This window comes from Brachyistius frenatus, unplaced genomic scaffold (genome assembly GCF_029030835.1).
Source record: "Brachyistius frenatus isolate BFR_SWC_R1_liver_20210118 unplaced genomic scaffold, ASM2903083v1 Contig_239, whole genome shotgun sequence".
Lineage (NCBI taxonomy): Eukaryota > Metazoa > Chordata > Actinopteri > Embiotocidae > Brachyistius > Brachyistius frenatus.
Genome location: NW_027210838.1, coordinates 206,749 through 230,000, shown reverse-complemented (window position 1 = coordinate 230,000; position 23,252 = coordinate 206,749). Strand labels below are relative to the sequence as shown.

Here is a 23,252-nt window from a genome sequence, read left to right as displayed (position 1 = left end):
CCACCACCACCACCACCGCCGCCATCCTTTCCTTTCCTAACCGCATATATTACAGAAAATGATAAAGATGGCATACCTATAATTTGAAAACAGATGGTTTGGTTCTTTTGAATATTTATAACAATCAAAAACAATTTCTTCCTGCACACAACCTCGCTATTCACCCCGAGGGCCGGCAAGGTGTTAAAACATTCATTTTAATGAAACTGGATGGGAGGAAACACGGCTCTTTGTTTTTTTTTTCTCAGGCGAAGGAGGACTGGTTGAAGTAAACGTTGAGAAGGCAGAGTTGCTGAGTGTGTGTGTGTGTGTGTGTGTGTGTGTGTGTGTGTGTGTGTGTGTGTGTGTGTGTGTGTGTGTGTGTGCCTCCCCCCCTCCCCCCCTCCTCCCTCCGATCTTCTTGAAGTCGTTGCCTTTAACAGATTGTATAAATAAAGAGCAGAAAAATAAAAGGAGGTTTACCTGGTTTACATCGCCCGAGTCCCCGGGGTGCCGATATTCAATAAGGCGCTCTTCGTCTCTCTTCTATTTTTTATTTTTATTTGAAGGTAAATATCTCGCGATGTCAACAGATGTCAGCTGACCTCCTTAATTCACCCAAACAAAACAAAACAAAACACGTTCAGACAAACTCAACGGCATTTGATAACACACAACAGATTAAAGCCTTGTTTGATGTCATTTTGTTTCACCTTTTTTTTTTTTTTTTTCGGAGGAAAACGATTCAAAATTTCTTGCATGTCTGACGCTTTTTATTTTTTTTTTTTTTTTCAGTTGGCTTTCTGTTATAGTGCTGCGTTTTGTTTTTATTATTATTATTATTAATACCCCCCTCCTCTTCCTCCCTCCCCCCACCCTTGTATTCTATTTGTTTTGACAAGCTACAGTGTTTTTGCTGCATGTTTCACAAGCTTTAATATTATGTCCTGCGTTCTCCACGACGAGAATCTTAAAGTCTCTCTCTCAATCAATCTCTCTCTTTCAGAGTATGATTTCCTCCATTGTGAACAGCACTTACTATGCAAATGTGTCGGCGGCGAAGTGTCAGGAATTTGGGCGCTGGTATAAACATTTCAAGAAGACAAAAGATATGATGGGTAAGCAAAAAAAAACAAAAAAAAAAAAAAAAACGGAGGGGCGCAAAAAGTATGGCGCTCACACTTTATTGTGTGTCTCTGTTCGCACGCACACATTTTTTTTTTTACACACCATTACAATATGTTCTCTCACCAAAGCGTCTCTTTGTCTTCCTGCTGTCGCACCAAGCAGAAAATGCATTTTTATCTCGTTATCTAATAAGTCGGGATTACTCCTCGCACTCCGAAGCTGAGTTATGTGACTTATCTATTATTGCTTTAACTAAAAAAAAAAAAACTAATGGAAAAGCAAAACTGAGGCCCACAGACTGTTTTTTGTTTTTGTTTTTGTTTACGTGTGTAACACTTTTTACAAGAAGCCGCCAAATTCAATTAGATTTTCTTATCGAGCTTCTACCAAAAAAAAAAAAAAAACTTTGACCCGCCAGGAAATGAGGTTACACAAGACCAGTAGCGCCCCGGCAGGAGATAGGACTCCGATGTGTTTTTATGTCTTTTGATTAAGCGGAGCGCCGCTGTGAGACTCGTAAGGCGGCGGTATCGCTGAGATATTAGCTTTAGCAATCTGTTGGACGCAATCTCTTTCTTTTTTTTTTCCTTCGCCCAGTGCGCTGCAGCTCACACCGATGACAGCCCAGATAATATATACAAAAAAAACAACAACAAAAAAATGCTTCCGCAGCCTCCATGCAAATACCGTGTTGTGATCACGTCTTATCTGATGGTTGTTGTTTTTTTTTCTTCTTCTTCTGTTAAAATGGCATCAACATACACTTGGAACAGTATTTTTGTATTTTATTTTTTTTTTTGCTTCAGACCTCGCTGTACTTCTTGCAAACTCCTACACATTATCTGTCACAATCGGTTTTATGTTTCCTCAGACGTGGAAGTGCTGCAGCTGCCAGTGTGGCCTCGGTGACGCTCGTCTTTTTTAAATGTCATATTTCAAGCTTTAGCTGGAGTGGGAGAGACAAACTGTAGAAAGTCTTAACCCTGTGTTTCCTTCCTCACAACGTATGCTGTTTGTGTGTGTGTGTGTGTGTGTGTGTGTGTGTGTGTGTGTGTGTGTGTGTGTGTGTGTGTGTGTGTGTGTGTGTGTGTGTGTGTAGGCATGCGCCAACCCTCCCAGCTGGAGGGCTACCTGGGGACGTGTGTCCTCCGTGAGAGCCCACGTGCCAATGCACTAGGTATGTTGCAACACACACACACACACACACACACACACACACACACACACACACACACACACACACACACACACACACACACACACACACACACACGGTTGGATTTCACAGCGAGTGTTCATCGCGAGAGAGACGCAGCTCAGTTCCCACCAGACGGCACGACCTGAGCTTTCCGACCTCTACCGCCCTTGACTGAAAAATTCCCGAAGTCCAAGATCGCTTCACAAACATCAAAATATACGACAGGATTTACCCTTTCTGACATTTCCTTGGTTACCGTACTCTCCGACGACGTCGAGAAAAGGAACCAAAAACCACAGATGTACAGAGAGGCAGCGATAACATCTCAAAAACTCCTGCAGCCACATGTAAAAAAAAAAAACCTCAGATACAACATAAGTTGGCACTGGAGCCTGAGGTTGCCCCCCCCCTCACCCCTCACCCCAAACACCCAACCTTCAACCTCAGTGTTTCTGATCATGAGCGAGAGGAGGAAGAGCTGGCCCCGAGTCGTATGTCTGTTCACCAGCTGGTCTACAGGTGCTCGGCAGGTTCGTGGATAGAAATCCTGGTGATGCTGACGAGTGGCGACGGGGAGGAGGGGGGTGGGGGGGGGGGCATAGAGAGCGAGAGTTGGGTCACCGTCTCTCTCACTCTCACAAACACTCCCCTCCCCTCCCCTCCTCCTCCTCTCCTTCTCCCTCCAGCCCACATCCCATTTCCCATTGTGCGTTTAATCCGGGGCTCTTTTGTGGGCAGGATTCCACACGAGGACTCCCGCTTCTGTGGCAGCCTTTTTTTTTTTTTTTTTTTCCTCCCAGGGCCTGCCATGCTCTTCTGTCACCCCTTCTCTTTTCAATTTGCATGGAAATGCCTCCGTGTGCCCGTGTGTGTGTGTGTGTGTGTGTGTGTGTGTGTGTGTGTGTGTGTGTGTGTGTGTGTGTGTGTGTGTGTGTGTGTGTGTGTGTGTGTGTGTGTGTGTGTGTGTGTGTGCACACACACACACACACACACACACACACACACACACACACACACACACACACACACACACACACACACACACACACACACACACACATTCACATACGAGTGAATAGGCAGCGCCATACCATCAGAGCCAGGGAATGCCAGGGATTATGGGAAAAAAGGAGATGTGATTATTACCGAGATTTTGTTTTTTGTCGCCCCCCACACACACACACACACACACACACACCCCTCCCCCCACCTCCTGCACATCATTTGTTTTTCGACAAACACTCAATAGACCCGTCTTGGCCGGGCGTTTTGTGCGTCGCTGACAGTTAAGAAAACAGGCAGCTCCAAGCAAACACATGATTATTGTGTGTATTTTTTTGGGGGAAACATCCATGCACTTAATCTTTCATCTCGCTGGAAAAGAAACAAATTCAGCTCGTTGAAGTGGTGAAGACCCTCCCCCCTCCCCCCACCCCTTCCTCTCCTTCCCTTTAACAGCAATTCACGCTTTTTTTTTCACGATCCTATACGACGCTTTTATATTTTTGTGGGATTCGGAGGCCGCGCCGCACTTCCGACGTGTTAATGTTGCCATCCGTGTGAATTATTTAAAATAAAATAAAATAAATAAAACGCTGCCCCCTCAAAAAAGCTGCACCGTATATATATATATATATATACGTGAATCCCCCGTTTTAAAAAGCTGCTCGTTCACCTCGACGTGGGTAGCACTTTGAAACGCTAAAATAATTGTTTTCATCCGCTTAAAGCACATCATTTAAACCCGTCTTAAAATTATTCCCGAGCAGCTATTATGGACTTTAAAGATTCCCGAAAGTAGAAGATGCAGCGGAAAAAAACAACAACTTAGAAAATGCCTTTAAAATGACGGCAAAATGACTTCTTTTTTTGGGGCCTTTCAGAGACTTGGAGTGAAACTTTCTCAGGTCTCCGTTCACTGTTTTATATTTAAACCATCCGCCACTAAAAATGCCATATTGGCCAGCTTGTGTTCCTTATTTTAGAATTAAGGATGCAAAGACAGAATCAGATTTAGCAGCGTTGCTTCTGCTTTTTGTGCAAAGAGACACACACACACACACACACACACACACACACACACATCTTGTACCTACACACACACACACACACACACTCCACTGTCTTTGCGAGATGTTTTTTTTTTCACATGATGAGGCCGCAGACATTCTGAACTTAATTTCGAAGGCATGGTTTGTGGGAGACGCAGGTCAAACACAATGAGGCTCTTTTATCTGCGTTTCTATCTTCATCTTTCTTTTTCTTTTTTTTTCTTCTTTTTTTTGAAGCGGCTGATCAGCCGTGTCACATCCAGTCAGGGAGGAAGACGAGGGCCTGTGAAGGGCACCGGTCAGGGCGAAGACTCTGTCCTTTTGTATATTTCTTTTTTTGTTAGCGGTTTTGTTTTTTGTTTTGTTTTTTTTAGATCCGAGCTGCCTGTTAAAATGTAATTCCCCTTCTCATAGAGAGTAAACAGGAATGTTAGCTGACAGCTGAGATTCACTCGAGGCAAAGATGTGATGTGATGTGATGCAGGCCCGGGTCTGTTTCATATCTCCTGATTGGAGACTATGGCTATGGTGCCATTTAAATTGATGTTCATGATAGATTTACTTTTTAATACACTTTCAGCTCTTCTCTTATTCCGAAGCTCCTCCTCTTGTTTTCTTTGTTGCATTTTAGCTACTTTAAATTGATCTTATTTTTTTTTTTATATATATAATTTTTATCATCCTCCAGCGGAAATGGACGGGCTGTCTGACCTCTCCCCGCCCGGCTCCAACCACAACCACAACCACAACCACAACCACCTGGGCTTCTCCCAGCAGCAGCAGCAGCCCATCCCCGGCAGCACGGCGGAGCAGACTCCGTCCTCGCCGGTGCCGCCGCTGCCCCACGCTCCTCCGCCGCACGGCGGCCAGACGGGCGGCCGGCAGCCGCAGCTCCCCGGCATGCACCACCCGGGCCTGGTGTCCACGCCCATCAGCCCGCAGCTGGTCAACCAGCAGCTGGTGATGGCGCAGATCCTCAACCAGCAGTACGCCGTGAACCGGCTGCTGGCGCAGCAGTCGCTGTCGCAGCAGTACCTCAACCACCCGCCCGTCAGCCGCAACTCGCACAACAAGCCCATGGAGCCGCAGGTGTCCTCCAACACGGAGGTGTCCTCCGAGGTCTACCAGTGGGTGAGGGACGAGCTGAAGCGGGCCGGCATCTCGCAGGCCGTCTTCGCCCGCGTGGCCTTCAACAGAACCCAGGTGAGGACACAGGACACATCCTAACATAACAGGGAGACCGAGAAATGTCCAGCTGAAGTACTACCCCCCCCCCGTCCCTGTCCCCGTCCCCGTCCCACAGCCCCGACTCTCCGTCGGTAGAGTGTCTCGTTTCTTTTGGGGATGGAGGGGGTTGTTGATCATTTAACCCTAAAACCGGCCCCTCCAAACGAAGTGCTTTCACATTCAGACTCCCAATACAATAAATAAATCGATAATCGGTAATCTGGAAGTGCAGCTTGGAGATATTGACGCCATTTCCAGTTCAAATTGATTTCAGTCTTGTTTGTTTGTGAGTATTAATAGCTGATTCTCTTGAGATAGTCTTTTTTTTTTTTTTTTTGGTCGTCATACTGTTAATTTGCAGAATCCTAAAAATGTGAGATTTAATAAACTTGTAATAAACGTATTTAGGAGGATACTGTTGACGCAACACGTGTCCCAGTTCCTCGGTTTAAGATTTTAAGCCCTCCCGTCTTCTATCTCCCTTCTGAAGGGCCGACAGATGGGAACTGAGATTGGGCCTTAACTTTAGCACTCGGTTTGAAAACCTCATTTTTTTTTGGCTGCAGAAATATTCTCAGATTGAACCAGTTTAGAATAATAATACAGATGGAGTTGATCTCGAGGTCCGATATCAATCAAAGGGATTAAAAAAAAAGTCATTCTGGTATGATAAATGACCAGTTTTAAGAATGATTTTAAAGTAAATCGGTATAAAAATGATAGAAATCATCTGCCCCCCTCTGACCCAGATATTCACCAGTCGTTAAAACAAACAGCCCATTAAAGAAATCGTGGATTTCCGTAAAAACAATGCGTCTTTGGTTGGGACGTGAGGCGGCACCGCTGCAGGTGAGGGGCCTAACGAAAATCTAAAAATGTCGACAATCCCACTTTTGAGGCGCTCGTCGTCTTAGTTATAAAAGTTATAAAACCTCTTTTTTTTTGTTTTTCCAACCGGACCTAAGAAATGAATATCTCATTCATAATTATTCTCACACACTGCGGTAATCTCAGTACTGTACTTGAGGACAGCTGGCAGCCGGCCGCGTTCAGAATTTTTATTTTTTAATTTTTTTAATTTTTTTTTAAGATGACTCCTCAGGTTCGGTCACGGCATCCGTTCCCTCCCTGCCAAAATATGTGGTTTCACTTCATCATCAGAGGCCACACACACACACACACACACACACACACACACACACACACACACACACACACACAGATGGCAGTGTTAATGTCTTAAGACCTGTTGTGTGCGTTGGAGGGTGGAGGAGAGGTGACAATGAACCTTTGAAGGAATGGAGGCTGATAAGAATCTGAGAATCACATCCTCTTTAATAAAAACAGATGTGTGTGTGTTATACACAAACGCACACACACACACGCGCACGCACACACACACACACACATACGCACACACAAGGAAGTCTTATGTGCAGCTGATGTGAGGAATTAGCCCCCATGTGCCGTTGGGGAATTATTAATTATTAGGTTGGTGTGTTTTCCACGAGTTAATAAAAGGAGGAGGCGGATCAGAGGAGACCGAGGGGGCGGAGCTTCTTCTTCACGGGGAGGAAACTGATTGACCAAACAGATAGAACCTAGACAGCGAGGGCTCTGATGACAAGGAGCGATAAAGCACGTACACACACACACACACACACACACACACACACACACACACACACACACACACACACTGAAGAATGCACCCCCCCCCCACACACACACACACACCCGATAAATCACCAATAAAGATTCTGTTCAAACTTGTTCGGATACCACGCTGCAGCTCCGATCGGTAGCCCGAGAGGACTTAAACGCTCCCCAAAATAAATAAATAAATGAATAAAAGCCCCCCCCCCCCTCCGCACCACTCTCTCCATCACCTTGTTTTACTCCCTAAAATCACACCTATTGACGGCGACGGCTCCTCACAGTGTGTGGCCGAGGAGCCGATGAAAAGGCCCAATCACGCGTCTCCGATAATGGGAGTCATCGCCCGACTCGTAATGATGGAATCTGAGCGCTCTTGAGAAAGTAAACAGAGGATGCTCTGATTGCCCCCCCTCCCTTCCCCTCCCTTCCCTTCCCTCCCTCCCCCCTCCCACACCCCCTCCGAAACAAGGCAAAGGAGCCGCGGCGGCTCGCATCCAAAAAGGCAAACAAACGCGAGCTCCGAGAAACACGATCCGAGATCCTGCAGAACTCCACCGGGACGCTTTCCGGGGGAAACTCGTTTTTTTTATTTTTGAATGCACAAATGATTATTGACGAAGGACGGACTCGTTCTTCTATCGCAGGTAAACGTCGTCAAACGGCTTCTTTTTTTTTTCTTGCTGCGTTTGAGTCTTTAAAAAAAAAACCAAAAAAGAGACTATTTGACGTACACGTTGTCTGTAGCGGGAGGAGAACGCGTTTCATTGTCCTGATTGAAAGACGGTGACTGACGTAGGTTTTTTTTGCGCATCGGGTGTTTTATTTTGAAAAGGAACTTCCTGCCCTGTCCGAGCGGCTTCCGTCCAAAATGGACTCGCTATCGTATCTTTAGCTTTAACGACGGCGATTCAGAGACAGAACCGGTGGAAAATGATCCTCTAAAGTGATCATTCTCCTTATTGGTTGCCACTCTGACACCCCCCCCCACACACACACTCCCCCCCCCCGCCACCACCCAAAGACCTCACCTCCCTCCCCGAGGAAACCTCCCTGTTTGCCTCTTTTTTCGGTCGATTTATTTTATTTTTTTTACTATCTTTGGTTTCACCGTTCAGGGCTTACTGTCCGAGATCCTGCGTAAAGAGGAGGACCCCAAGACGGCGTCCCAGTCGCTGCTGGTCAACCTGCGCGCCATGCAGAACTTCCTGCAGCTGCCCGAGGCCGAGCGCGACCGCATCTATCAGGACGAGAGGGAGCGCAGCCTCACGGCGGCCTCGGCGATGGGCGCCCCCCCGCTCATCAGCACCCCGCCCAGTCGACCCGTACAGGTACCGCAATCGCTCCCTCCGGGGAATCTCTTTCTGCAGCAGCACCGTTGGGTTTTTTTTTTTTTTTTTTTTTTAACGTTAGAAGATGAATCTGAATGCATCCAAGAGATGCTCGTTTTTCACAGCGTGAGAATAAAAGAGGGCGGAGTCACACTCGAAGGGTTTTTCAGGCGCCTCGAGATGAATTTTTTTTCTTCGTCTTTTTCGTTGCCGTTTTCCAAAAGAGAACAACAATTTGCTGTCAGTTGAAAGAAACGACGCGCATTTTTGTTTTTCGGTCTTCTCCGTTATCGACAAACGGTACCGGTGGACGTAAAGACGCGAAGGAACAAAAAAAACGCAACTCCGTCCAAAAAACAAAACGTACAGTTAATAAACACCCAAAAAAAAAACACATTTAAAAACCCTTTTAACCAACATTTTATCAAAGGTTGTGGATCACTTCCGTCGGAGTTCAGAGTTGAGCCGATGCAAACTAAAAAAAAAAGTGACATGAAGCCAGTTCGGACCGCCGACTGGTCGGAGAGAATCGTCCTGATCGCACCGTCATTACATCCCGAACAAACCCGCCACTGTTCGACCCGCCAGGCTGCTGTGATACTCCATAATTGGTCACCGGCGAACAGAGACTCGCTCTGTGGTCAGTTCGGGAGGCGGAGACGTTCTCGCCGATCGGCGGGCCGACGACGTGCGACGTCGCCGTAGCAACAGCGCTAAAACCGCCGCGCGGTGATGAGGAGAGCAGATAGGCAGGTGGTTTGAAAGGTTAGATCTTTCTGCCTCTGCGGTGGTTTTCACAGACTGAATCCAGACACGCGTGACGAAACCCCCCCTTCGTGACATAAACACAAACAAAACAAACAAACAAACAAACAAACAAAAACTAAAAACGTCTTTATTTTGGTTTATTGTTCCGAATATTCAGCCTGATCGTATAAAAAGTTCAAAATTGTATTCTCTGTAGGCACACGCCGTGTTTCACGTGTGACAACAGCAAGTATGCATACGAAGCATCACCTCACTGCATTGTTCTTACACACACGCACACACACACACACACACACACACACACACACACACACACACACACACACACACACACACACACCTACCTCACATTCCTCTCCATTGTATCAGGCTGCAACCTGTCTGCAAGCACGTGGAAACAAATAAAAGCTGATTCACCGTGTCGACCTGCACGCCGGAGAACATACTTTGCATTCTTGCCGCATGTAAATGAAGCCTCTGCACCCCACCCCCCGGCCCCCGCCCCCGCCCCGCCCGCCTCCCTCTCGCCACGCAGGTGAGACCGCTGCTGCACAAATGATGGATAATTTTTTGTGCTAATTTTGACCTTTTACCACGCATTAGGCAGCATTGACAGCCCCCCCTCCCCCTCCCCTGTTTCTCCCAAAAATAATTTAAATAAAGCGATGCACAAGCTCTCGCGAAAGATCAAACATTCGTTTTTTTTTTTTTTTTTTCGGAGCCTCTTTTCCAAATCACAGCGTACCACACAAGCGCAACTTTGGACCCCTCGCCGCAAATCGGTGTCCCTCATTTGAAAGGCATGTGGTAACTTTTCTACCACTTAAGCCCATTTGAAGTGCGGTCAGCCGCGTCGGGGAGGTGAGACGGTGGGCGCACAAAGGTTCCCTCTGTCCTGTCCTCGGCTTTTATTTAGGCGAGGGGCTTAGTGAGGCCGAGGCGCAGGGCCCACCCGTATCTCCAGAAAAAAGAAGACCGGCGGCCGCCGTCCACGCAAAAGCGAACGAGAAAAAAGAAAAGAAAAAGAAAGTCGCATTCTGGAGCAGCGGTGCCGAACTCGAGCCACTTCACGGCTCGTCTTCACAATCGGAGGCTGTGTCCGACTCGGAGGGAGAGTCGGACCGTCGTACAGGAAGTTATCGAAGTGAAAAGCTAAGAAAGAACCCCCCCCCCCCCAAAAAAAAAAAAAATTGTCTTAGCTAAGTAGCCCTGCTGTTAACCGGTTTTGTTAAGAGGCCCCTAACGAGCCCGACGGCTCACAGACATGTAGAGGTCCGTTACGCAACAAGCCATTATTCATTTGTTCTAAATAGACGTCAAATTTTGTGCGATTTTGTCTGGACGAGCGTGAATACGTGTTCATAAAAAAGGCGAACGCAAAAAAAAAAAACCCCCAAAAAAACCTGGCAATTTCAATAAGATCATCGTATATTTATATCGGTGCTCCACGTACACGAGTACATCTAATTTAGTTAAGTTCCACCGCTGGATATTTAAAACAATATCATGATATTTTCTCAGTTACGTGACATTTAAGTCACTCGACCTGTTGTTAAGTAGCTCCCGTTAACATCAGCGCTCTCCACCTCCTCTATCACAGGATCAAATGACATAAAACAAAAACCGTCCGGTGACGTAGCGACGCTCGTATTCACCCACGTCCTCAGCGAGCCGTTCTTAAAAAAGCGACGCGGCTTCTAGTTCTAGAAATGATAAAAGAAATAGTCGTCCCTCGGTCAATAAATCCAGTTACTACAACACGCCAGACGAACTTCCAAGCCTTTGCTTTGTGGTTTTATTTTTTTTATTTTCACATCACTCAGAAAAGCTGTTGGCACATCAGCAGCGTGTCTGCGGGCCTAATACACTTCACCTGTATGACTTAAACCCATTGACATTTATCATATAGACCTGCTCCAGTTCACACACACACACACACACACACACACACACACACACACACACACACACACACACACACACACACACACACACACACACACACACACACACACACACACACACACAGATATATATGCACACACTCCTCCACCTGGCCATCTGCCAGCCTCTCCTATGGAGCAATGCGGTTTGAATTTAAGCACATAAATCAGCCAGGGTGGCAATTGAGCCCGAGACAGAGGAGGCTTTTTTTTTTTTTTTATATATATTTTTTTTATTGGTCTCATAAAAACAGATGCAGAGGTATGTTTCTCTCACGTGTGTCGATGGTTTCGACTCGACTGCCCCCTCCCTCCTCCCTCCCTCCCCCGCCTCCTCCACCCAAAGCCAGTTAGTGCACGTCGAGGCCTTAACAATTTGCTCGACACGGTATCCTCCCGCAGAAACTGTCGAGCACCTCGTAAAATAAATAAATAATCAAAAATAAATTAAAAAAAAACGTGATGAGAAAGGTGCGGAGATGCTCAGACATTCCAGTTTGACCACAACCGGTCGGGATTATGGGAATTTTTTCTTTTTTCTTTTTTCGTCGTATCAGGACGTCTAGACATATAACTCCCCGTTATATATGGTTTTTTTTAATCACGGGCTGCATCACGAGTCGGTGGCTGTTGGTGTTATTATGGTTTGTTTGAATGCCATTTAACTCGTACTCATCCCAACCCCTCCCCCCACCACCACACACACACACACACACACACACACACACACACACAAAAACCCGTCGATGTCTCCTCTCACAGAGCCTCGTATGGAATGATTCATATGCTAATGCTTCTTGGGTAATGCTTTTATTAGGATACTTGTTACCTTGTCAAAGGATTTTTGTCAAGATGCAACAAGCCGCTGAATGAAGATGATTTGATTTCACTTGACTCGCATTTATTTTTTAATCACCGGCTTGACGTAAGAATAATAACGTTTCGCACAACACGTCGAAGTGTTTTTGAGCGGAGTAACGCTCGGCGCTGTGTGTGGGTGTAATCTACACTCCTCTCTCTCTCTGTGTGTGTGTGTGTGTGTGTGTGTGTGTGTGTGTGTGTGTGTGTGTGTGTGTGTGTGTGTGTGTGTGTGTGTTTATCGTTGTTTCTCCTCACGTGGGCCTGAACACATTTGGTTTTGTGTTTTTTTTGTGTTGTTGTTGTTGTTGTTGTTGACTCTCAGCAGCCCCGGAGGGAAGACTGCAACAGCGTGAGGCCCGAAGACTGGAACCCCCGAATCCCAGTGGGCATTTCACCTGTGAGCAAACACCGACAACACAATACAACACACGCGTGATCATCTCCCGACACGCAAATCCATCAGCTTTACATGTTTATAAGGCAGGAATACATTTATAGGAGCAGTGCCAGGCTAATGCTTTACTTTGTGTGCGTTCGGTACCAACGAAGTCTGGAAACGATAAAAGAGGAAAAATCTCATTGATAAGTTGCGCAACACACGTAGATCTGCATAATTTAGTCGACCAACTGTCACAATTTGACTTCTCCACTCAACCAAAATCCAAGATTTTACACCTCACAAGGTATTTGGGAGCTCTGAAGGCAGAACGTGTTGGCTTTTATTTGGAAATCATTTTTTAAATTTTTTTTTTTTTAACTTCTCCTACCAGGTGAAACCGTCGCCTCTGCCCAACGAGTGGAACGGCAAGACGGAGAGCTGCATCCTCAACATCAACTCCACCATCTACGACGAGATCCAGCAGGAGATGAAGCGGGCCAAAGTGTCCCAGGCGCTGTTCGCCAAGGTGGCCGCCTCCAAGAGCCAGGTACCGTCACCGTAGCAACGACAACACACACACACACACACACACACACACACACACACCGACACACCGACAACACCCACAGCGATGATGCCGATATGTCTCGTGGTGTTAGCAGCAGTCTTCCTCGAGAAAACCTCATGAAACATGGTTTTCATTCAATATCTAGAACTTAATCTGTAAAAAATTCTATCAATTTGTCCAAAAAAATAGGATTAATTATCATCTATTTTATAGAAAATGAATGAATAAATTTAAAAAAAGTAGTAGAATTAGTTGATGTTATTCATCTTTTTATGGGATCTTATATCAAAACGTGCCTCAAATCCAAACCTGAAACTCCCTGAATGGAGTTTTATGAAGATTTTCTACCTTTGATTCGGAGCCTGTTTGTGTCGACCTTTGATGACCTTTGACCTCAGGAGCTGAAGGTGAACTCTTTAGAAAAGAAAAAAAAGAAAAAGATCCCAACTGTTTGACGACTCGGTGTCATAACGTAATGACACCATCCAGCAGCACTTTAAACCGCCGAAGCCGAAAGTCGGAGAACCCGTCGCTCTGCGGTGATTTATCAACGTAATGACACACGTCTTCTTTTTTATTGTGGGTTTTGGAGTTTAGCGGCCCGACAGTGTTTCAACACCAAACAAACCTGTTTATATGAGCCCTCCCCCCCCCACCACCACCACCACCACCACCACCACCCCACCCTTCACCCTGTCATCTTCTCACAAAGAGCAGCGAGCTCGCACAATACCGCCACTGTGTGTGTTGTCGGAAACAGAAGAAACGAGAGCGAAAACACGGCAGCGCTTTAAACTCTTTATTAAAAGTAATTTCAAAAAAAATTGTGGCGCTCAGGACTTATTATTATTAGAGGCTGTTGGGGTTTTTTCGGCGCGTCTGTCGCCGGCGAGAGTCGAGAAGATTTCCACAATTGGTGCCTGATGAAGAAGACGAGGCTTGGTTGGATGGAGGGGGGGTGGTGGTGGTGGTGATGATGATGATGATGATGATGATGGTGGTGGAGGGAGTGGGGGGGGGTGAAAGGAATAGATCACCAAGGGCGGAATAATCTGGAAATATCTGCAAAGGCTTTATTTTTTTCTTGCTGATTAGGATGATTATACCCCCCGATAGCTTTGTTTTACCAAATTGCAGTTTGATGCACAAACCACTGTTTTTGTTAAGGAGTTCAAAGACGCCTCGGAAAGAGGACGGAGAAAAGAGGCGGGGGTGGGAGGGGCGGAGGGGCGGGGGGGGGGTGTAGGAGGGCGGTCGCAGCATTAACTGTCTCTCAATCGTCGGTTTGTCTGGGAACAGGTTTCCCCTCCTCCCTCACCCGTCCCTCCGTCTTGCCCCCTCTACCTCCCCCCACCTCCCTCCCCCCTCTCCCCCCCCCCCCAGATTTCTGCCTCTCTTTCACGTTCCATTCATGGCAGGCGGGTGTGAATGTGAATTGAGCAGCAGATAAGAAGTGTGCTAATTATGCCTCTGAAAAGGGGCCTGGGAGAGCACTTATCTCTGGCTCTATCTCGTAATGGGCGCTCCCCGGGCAGCTGGTCTCCCCACCCCCCGCCTCCCCCCACCCCACCTCCACTCACCCCCAAACCCACCACCCCTCCCTCGCCGCGCTACCCAGCCGGCATCGCCACGACTACCGGCGGCACCGGTGGGGGCGGCGGGTACCCCCTGAACCCCTGAAAATCAAAAGGCCGGGACCCAGTTTTCTTTTTCAGTTTCCACTCAAGTGTTTTTTTTTTTTTTTTTTATCTAAAGTGGAACAAACTTTAAACTTTCAGCAGAAAATGTTTACTTTTTAATTTTTTTAAATTTATTTTGTATTCAGTTTCTCGTATTTTGTCACTTCTTTACATAAAAGTTGGATTTCCACATCATATTTCTACAGACGTGCAATAATATGTCAAATGAATCGATCAGCACGATTGACAGAACTTTTTTTTTTTTTTTTATTTTTTTACTTTTCCGTTTTACTTCGTTGTAAATTTAATATATGATCATTTTGGACGATTAATCTTTAAAAACAAAAACAAAGCAGACTTCCTGCTGTCTCTGAAGATGTCACACTTCAAGCTCTGAAAAAAATCACAACGGGCATTTTTCACAATTTCCTGCCGTTTTCTAACATTTTACGAAGCAATTTCATCAAAATAATAATAATAATAATAATAATAATAATAATCAATTAAGGAAAAAAAAAAAGCCTCAGACAACATCGCTCGCTTCAGTTTAACTACAAAACGTAAAAACGAGGTCAGGCTGACTTTGAGATGTGATGTCACTTGTTTTTAAAATAAAACCAGATTTTCTCAACATATTGAATCCAGAGACCGTGAAGACGTGCTAGCTGTCGCTAATCACGTCAGCATCTCAGTTCTTGGTCGTCATCGAGAGGTTTGGTGAAGCCTTTGTTTTCACATCATGTACGACGTCGAACATCTTTCACTGGAGATCGGGTCGGGAGAGTTTTAGGCCCAAAAAAAAAAAAAAAATCCCCCAACAACAACAACAACAACAACAACAACAACGAGCATCCAAAGCTTTTGGGGTGGAGCTCCATGTTAGCTGAATGCTGCTGCTGCTGAGCTCGCAGGGGGGAGCGAGCGGCGTGGATTGTGGTCGGTGATTGAGGATTGGAGGATGGGCGAGGACTGGCAGGATGCCCATATGGGGTCCAGGGAAATAATCGTGGTGGGTGGAGGGAGGGAGGGAGGGAGAGGAGGAGGGTGAGGAGGAGGGTGAGGAAGAGGCCTCATCGCCGGAGAGCTGGCACCGTCCCGTCAGCTTTTTTTTTTTTTTTTTTTTTTTTTTTTTGTGGTGTGCAGTTCAAACTCTTTCCTCTTCAACCGGGAGGGGGTTTAGGATTTCCCAGCATGCTTACGCAAGCGTCGGGAGGGGGGGGAGGAAGAAGGGGGAGGGTGATCAGGTGACCAGGGGAGGGGATCTGGCCTGTGTGAGCGCATGTCTGTGTGTGTTTTGTAGCATTTTTAGCGTAGCACGTTGGCTTCATTCAGACTCTATAAGAGGAGGATCTGATGGGGGAGGTCACCGGGAGGGGGGGAGGGAGGGGGAGGGAGGGAGGGGGAGGGGGGAGCCGTAAACAGGAGTTTACTGATCGCTGCACGCTCCACCGAGGTGTGTCCGCATACTGTATATAGATGTGTGTCCATCAAATATGGGTTTATGTGCAGCCGCATTTATACGTGTGTGTGTGTGTGTGTGTGTGTGTGTGTGTGTGTGTGTGTGTGTGTGTGTGTGTGTGTGTGTGTGTGTGTGTGTGTGTGTGTGTTTCTGGATTGCAGCCATTCTGTCCTCTCGCAGGACTCGTAACCACAGCAGGCCTCTGCCAGCCCTTAACTGCCCCCCCCTCCCTCCCTCTCTCCCTCCCTCCCTCTCTCCCTCCCTCCCTCTCTCCCTCCCTCCCCCCTCTCTCACATATTCAATGTTTCATTTCAATCACTTTTTTACTGCCACATATTCACAGTAGTAACTATGGAGCGGTGACTCCCCCCTCCCTCACCCCCCCCATCAGTATCACTTTATCAGATTAATCTTGTGCTTGTTGTTCACTTCGATCCTGAGCCCTCCATGTTTTCTTTGGGGGGGGAGGGAGGGAGGCGTCGATATCGTGTGTTTACGCTTTGATTTGAAAATCAGTCATTATTGTGATCGAACGTCTCCAAGAAGACCCCCCCCCCCCAACTCCCCCCCCCCACATCCTTTCCGTCTCACAGTTCGCTTCAAGAGACATCAGACTTGGAGAAAACAAGTGCTGGTTCGAATCCAGATGACGACGCCTGCCAGAAGAAGAGAAACCACGTCTAGGGCCCCCCGTGTCGTTTTCTTTTTGGTTTTAGTTTTTTTTTTTTAGCCAGCAGAGGTGGCGAGCGTTGATGCGGGTGGCCCCGCCCCCTCGATGAACATCGACATCGTGAACCGCCCTCGGTATCGAGGGCAGAGGAGTTATCGCGCTTTGTTTTTCATCGGTGTTAACAGAGCGGGGAGGAGGAGGAGGAGGAGGAGGAGGAGGGGGGATGCCAGCCTGGCAGCAGAGAGGGCAGCTCGTGTTTCAGCTGGAGGGGTGGGTGGGGGTGGAGAGGGGTGGAGGGGGTGGGGGTGGGGGGCTTTTTAATGTCCGAACATCCCCGACACTTCCTGAGAGGAAACTGCCGCCGCGGATGGAAATCAGAGTCCCTGCTGTCGGGAAACAAGCACCCGGGGAGCCGCGGGGGGGGCTCAAAGCCCTCCGACTCCTCAATGACCAGCCGAGTTACAGAGCTCAGTCACCACCACCACCACCACCACCACCTGCCCCCTCCTCCTCCCCCCCAGCTCCCTCCATCCCCATCTCTCTGTCTCTCTCTCTCGCTCACTCTCCCCTGGAAGAGGCTACGCTAATTAGCCAGGCTCTAATGAGACAGAATGGCACTGATCTGGTCCGCCGCTGCGCCACCGGGGGGGCCGAGCAGGGGGGGCTGTTGCAGTAGAAGAGGGGTGGGGGTGGGTGGTGGGGTGGAGAGAGAGAGAGAGAGAGAGAGAGAGAGAGAGAGCGTGCGAGGTTGGTGTATGCCATCTGTCACCCTGCACCCGCCTGGCACGACAAGTCCCCTGAGTGGAGGGTGGGTGGCGGTGGGGGGAGGAGGGGGGGGCGGTGATGGTGTGAGTGAGTGACTGCCTCATCGGTCCAGAGATGTGGGTGGAGGTGGGAGATGAGGGGAGGGGGGGGAGGGGGGGTACAAGGAGGGTGACGGAAGAGCTTCCTGCACGTTTTGTTTTTTCTAAAAGTCACTCACTTCCTGTTGCAGCGAGAATCCGCTCAGTCGTCGTTTTATGGAGGCGCACACACACACACACACACACACACACACACACACACACACACACACACACACACACGTGCACACACACACACACACACACACACGCACACGCACGATGGCTGCTCAACCAGAGGGGCAGATGGCTGACCTTTTTCGGTGTCTGTTTCTGCATCGGGACCGTTCAGAGGTTTTTGTCTCTGAGGAGCCTCTCGGGGTCCGAATGGTCAAAAAACAACAAAAACTCGTGTTTCGCATGAAGATTTGTGTACAAATCACAGACTGCGTATATAAAAGTGTTCGTAGCTTCCGGCTCTGAAAAGCGAAGGGGCCGACGCGGAAGTGCCTTCAAGCTGCAATACCACCGAGCGCCACTAGAGGTTCATTCATTAGAAAGTAAGCTTCAAAAAGACCTGTTTTTGTGGGGGCGCGTCTATTTGATTGACAGGCCCGTGGTGCAGTCAGGTTACGGCTATCAGTGGGGGCGGGACGTAGTATCACTAAAGAGTTTCAATCAGATGGAGTCAGATCCACCGCTAGCTTCCCCCCCCACCACCCTCCAGCTCGTCCAAATATGGTCACTTCCTGCTGCAGACATCCTGAGATGGAAACCAACAGTGAGATACTTTTTACTGGCAGGACTTTAAGTTTTCTGTCTGTGTGTTGTTTCAGTGCCGACATCAAGTCTTCATTTTTTGTTTGTGTGCCTCACACACACACACACACACACACACACACACACACACACACACACACACACACACACACACACACACACACACACACACACACACACACACACACACACACACACACCTCTCTCTCTCAAATTAGGCAGATCAGAGCGAGCATATCACAGGCTCTAGGGATCTAAAAGGGCCGTGACTGTTTATTAATTGATTTATTTATTTATCTCCTGTGCCTGCTTGGTTATTAGGTTGCCATGGGAAACAGGCTAGGCCAGATTCCCCCTTCCCAACGCCCCTGCCTCCCCCACCTCCCCTCCATTATTAAAGACACAATTTCTTGAACTGGAGACCCAGCTGTCTGAATAATTAATTTAGCGAATGAATTATCTTGCAAACGGGTGAGTCTTCTCCCCCGTCCCCCTGAAACGAGCCCTCTTCTCTTATTGTTTAATGGACAGTGGAATTCCCACCAGCACTGTTTGGTTTTGAACCCTCCTCCTCCTCGTCTTCCTCCTCTGAGCGGGAGCACCGGGGGTCTCACTGAGCATGCTCAGAGCACTCTGCCATCTCTCTCACTTACTCCGTACATGCCACCTCTCACCCCATCTGTCTTCAACTCGCTCCCTCCTCCTCCTCCTCCTCCTCCTCCTGCACTCCTCACAAGGAATCTGCCCCCGACTGTCTCTTCCTCATCACCCTCCTGATGCGTTATGACAAATCTTTTGCATCTGCTTAGCCGGTCTGCTCGATAACTAGTCCTCCATTAACAGTCCTGAACCAGCGCCGATCCTCCCGGACTCGTCAGCTTCCTCCTCTCCCAGTGACAGACTCGGTGTATTTCACCAGCTTCCTCCTTCCTTCTCTTCTTTCCTCCCCTTGCAAACGCTAAAGCTAAGCTAACCCACTCCTACTGTCTGGGCTCCTCCTGACAGACCACACAGGGCTTGTTCTGAGGCCCATTCTCGCTAATCTGATCAGGCAGGCAAATACGCCGGGAAAAGCGCTTTAATGATCCCCCTAATTACCTCAAGTCAATACCAACTGTATTATTAGACTCGGGGAAAATATTCCATTAGGGTGCCCCCCGTGGGAGTCCCTCCCCCTCCTGCCCCCACCCGCACCTCTTCGGGTGCGCGCTGATGTCACGCGCCCCCTCCCTCCCCTCCCTCCCCCACCTCCTCACGCTTGTAATTAATTTTATTTACACACGCAGGAATGCACAAGGTCGCACCTGCAGCCCGGAGCCGCCCGACTCGGTCCGCCTAATCAGATCTGTCATAATTACCATTCTGCATGCTTCTGACACACGCCGGGAAATATTTCAATTTAACTGCAGCCACTAGCTCCGGCAGATGCAGTCTGGGAGAAGAGGGAGTGTGTAATCTCTGTGTGTGTGTGTGTGTGTGTGTGTGTGTGTGTGTGTGTGTGTGTGTGTGTGCACGGTGTGTGGGATTGCATGGGGAGATATTAGGGCCTCTCCAAGTCCTCATCCCCGCTTATGTACACTCGTTTTTGTTGTTGTTGTTGTAGTTGTTGTTGTTAGCTTTATTTGTTCTCTCTCCTCCACATCACTCCGCCGTAACTACGTTGTTCTTCAAGCTCTCCATTATTACAATTAACCGCATCATCAATCGAGCCCGAAGATTCAGATTCTGTTTTTAAGTCAACGACGCGAAGAAAGATGCTACGAAAACTTCTATTTTCCAACTTCTATAAAACACAGTTTGTTGTTGTTGTTGTTGTTGTTGTTTTTTTTGGGGGGGGGGATTGAAGGGGGGAGATTATTTGTTGAGTTTCATTAGTATCTGCAGCAAACTTGTCGTCCAATTAACGAACACTTATTTAGCTGACACGGACAATTTGCAGGTTCTCTGCTATTTCTATCCCTAATTCAATAAGATCAGTCATGATTTATCAGCTCAATTATGCTTTGATATTAGCAATTAAATCCCGAGCTTTGAATTAAATCTCAATCAAGCTCTTATAATTGATGGGAATCAGACTCCATGTAGGTTTGCTTTTCCCGCCTGCCCGCCTTTACTTGCAAGCGTTTTTAATTTTTGGGGTATTTTGTTGTTGTTTTGTTTTGGGTTTTTTTTGCGACGTCGCCGCGGTCGTTGTTTATCTGCAGTTCATCTTCGCCGTTGTTTGTTGTTGTCTCTGTGTGTGTGTGTGTGTGTGTGTGTGTGTGTGTGTGTGTGTGTGTGTGTGTGTGTGTGTGTGTGTGTGTGTGTGTGTGTGTGTGTGCATTCATCCTCCATCTGCCTCGGCGGCATCGAGCAGAGAAAGAAGATTAACCGACGCGAGGTAAATTGGTGCTGTTTGAACACCGGCGGTGCGGCTGTGTGCCGACGGCGCTCGTAACCCAAACATCAGCCGGCCGCCGGGCTAGACTAGATTAGAGGTTTCAGATTTCAACAGCGCTGATGTTTGATGGGGGGGGAAGAGGCACGTGTTACCGTGGCGTCCAGTTTCAGCCATTTTGTACACGCTGGAAACCCAAGGCGTGACATCGACGGATATTCAGACACCTCCCGCTGACGTTCGACGGTTTTAATTCGTCGACGCGCGGACGAGATGTTTCTTTATCTCTTTAACTACTCGGTCTCGTCGCCTTTCATTCATCCTGCTGGGAAATCTTAACACGACTGGACGGTGCGAGGGTGCAGTTGTGTGTGAAGAACTTTGTTGGCAAAAACAAAAAAAAGAATAAAATGTGTGGTTAAAAAAAACAAAAAAAAACACAGATGTTTAATGCGCTCCGTTTTTGATGGACTGGTCATTTGCCTTCGGTTATTCTTTATGCTCCATCTGCCTCTATTTGGTTGCTCGAAAATTCACTTTTATCGCACGCACACACACACACACACACACACACACACACACACACACACACACACACACACACACACACACACACACACACATATTGTTTCTGGTATCGAGTGCTGACACACAGAGCGAGAGAGGGAGGCCGTTTCCTGCAGCGTCATGCCTTAGCCCCTCACAATGTGCGCCGTGTTAGCCGTCAATCTGTTATTGTTGTCAACTTAGCTTATTGTATCCGCAGAGGTCGCGACCTCCCCTCTTCAGAAAAACAGTCACTGTTTGGCGAAGACTTTCTAAGTGTCTGGCACGTACGATTTCAGACTGGCAACGTTTCTTTTTCTCTCTCTCTCTCTCTCTCTTTCTCTCTCTGACATCCGCACAACAACAAAAAAACAAAAAAAAAATAGCAAGGACAGTGACACAATCTGGCAACCCGCAAATCTGGAGAGCATCCACTCTTGACGAGACATCACAGTCATGTCAACATGATTTAATAATCAAAGAAATATATAAGAACATTCTTTTAAAGGCGAGTTTAGAACGATTCAGATGACTCAGTTTTTTGTTTTTGTTTTTTTTAATCCTTAAAAAAAAATGTTAAAAAAAGACCTCCCTACTCCTGAAGAGGGAAGCGTCTTCGTGGTATGTACACGCCAGAGCCGTGAATTTCATCATCCGTTTTTTCTGTGGTCACAAATCCAACCCTCCTCAGGGGCCTATCTGTCACAGCTTTTTTTTTTTTTTTTTGTAAGATGTCCGTTTGATCCACCGGTTTTGTAGTCGGCCTCCTGATTAAAGCTCGGGACTCTGAATCAGATCAGATGGTGAGGTTATGAGAAATGTACGCAGAGGTAAATAAAAAAAAACAATGAATCCAGCTTTTTCATCACCATATGGCGAACAGCCTATATATAAACAAAGCAGTATATTTTTAGAGAGGATGAACGCGTTGATGTTTATTCTCTGAAATATCTAACGTGTGTACTCCCGCTGCTCTGGTGGTGTTGTTGTTGGTTTTTTTTTTTGTTTGTTATTTGTTAAAATCCAGTCGTGTAATTGGCCGGAGAGGTGAGCTTGTGATCCTGAAATAATACGCTGAGTTCAAATGCTCGGCGTTCAAGCCGTGAGAATGCTGTTGCTAGGCAGCAGCGGCATGGACAGCGTCTAGAAGCCATGGAGGCTAACAATTAGCCAAGCTAACAGGACTCGCACACTGGATGTAAAAGTGGACGCAACTTCCGGCTCTGAAAAATGGTTCCGATCCAGAAGTGTCTTCAGCTGCAATACCAGCGAGTGCCACTAGAGGTCGGCTCCACAAAGCCTCCGGCTCCATAGACTCCCATTCAACTTCTCTCATCAAATCCAAAGTCAATAAAATGTGTCCATCAGTTATCTCGGTGTTGTTAGCTAAAGTCACTCCTTCTTCTTAGTTTTCTGGAGGTCCATCTGAAAATAATCCCTCATTCATTAGAAAAGAAGATTCAAGAAGACCTGTTTTTGGGGGCGTGTCTGTTTGATTGACAGTTTCTGCTATCGGTGGGCGTGGACGGAGTTTCGTCCTCGATCTCTGACATTTCTGTAAACGTCAGCAATCGCGTCACAGCTCGCTTCCAGAAAATGGCGTGAATACCACAAGAGGGCGCCGTTCGTACGGACTCTTCCCGCGAACATAACGCGTAAATACGACGGCATTTGAACGCAGCAGTAAAATGTGGATTTCTGCTTTTCTACTGTTTGTTTTCCAACGTGGTCCTCCTCAAATACGTAACTACACGTCACGATACGGAGACGAGCTCACATTATAAACACAACATGAAGCCTCAGTAATCTT

The 23,252-nt window shown here is 47.4% G+C and overlaps 1 protein-coding gene across 8 annotated transcripts in view; it reads left to right on the top strand.

Moving 5' to 3' along the window:
• satb1b (SATB homeobox 1b) overlaps positions 1 to 23,252 on the top strand; it is a 94,012-nt gene that overhangs the window by 61,325 nt on the left and 9,435 nt on the right. For 4 of the 8 annotated variants that reach the window (XM_069720383.1, XM_069720382.1, XM_069720386.1 and 1 more), the window contains 6 exons: positions 986 to 1,097; positions 2,207 to 2,284; positions 5,045 to 5,559; positions 8,358 to 8,570; positions 12,465 to 12,539; positions 12,913 to 13,068. In XM_069720383.1, the coding sequence (XP_069576484.1) occupies positions 986 to 1,097; positions 2,207 to 2,284; positions 5,045 to 5,559; positions 8,358 to 8,570; positions 12,465 to 12,539; positions 12,913 to 13,068 (1,149 nt within the window). The remainder of the gene's footprint in view (positions 1 to 985; positions 1,098 to 2,206; positions 2,285 to 5,044; positions 5,560 to 8,357; positions 8,571 to 12,464; positions 12,540 to 12,912; positions 13,069 to 23,252) is intronic. The other 4 variants (XM_069720387.1, XM_069720385.1, XM_069720389.1 and 1 more) reach the window with 3 other exon arrangements.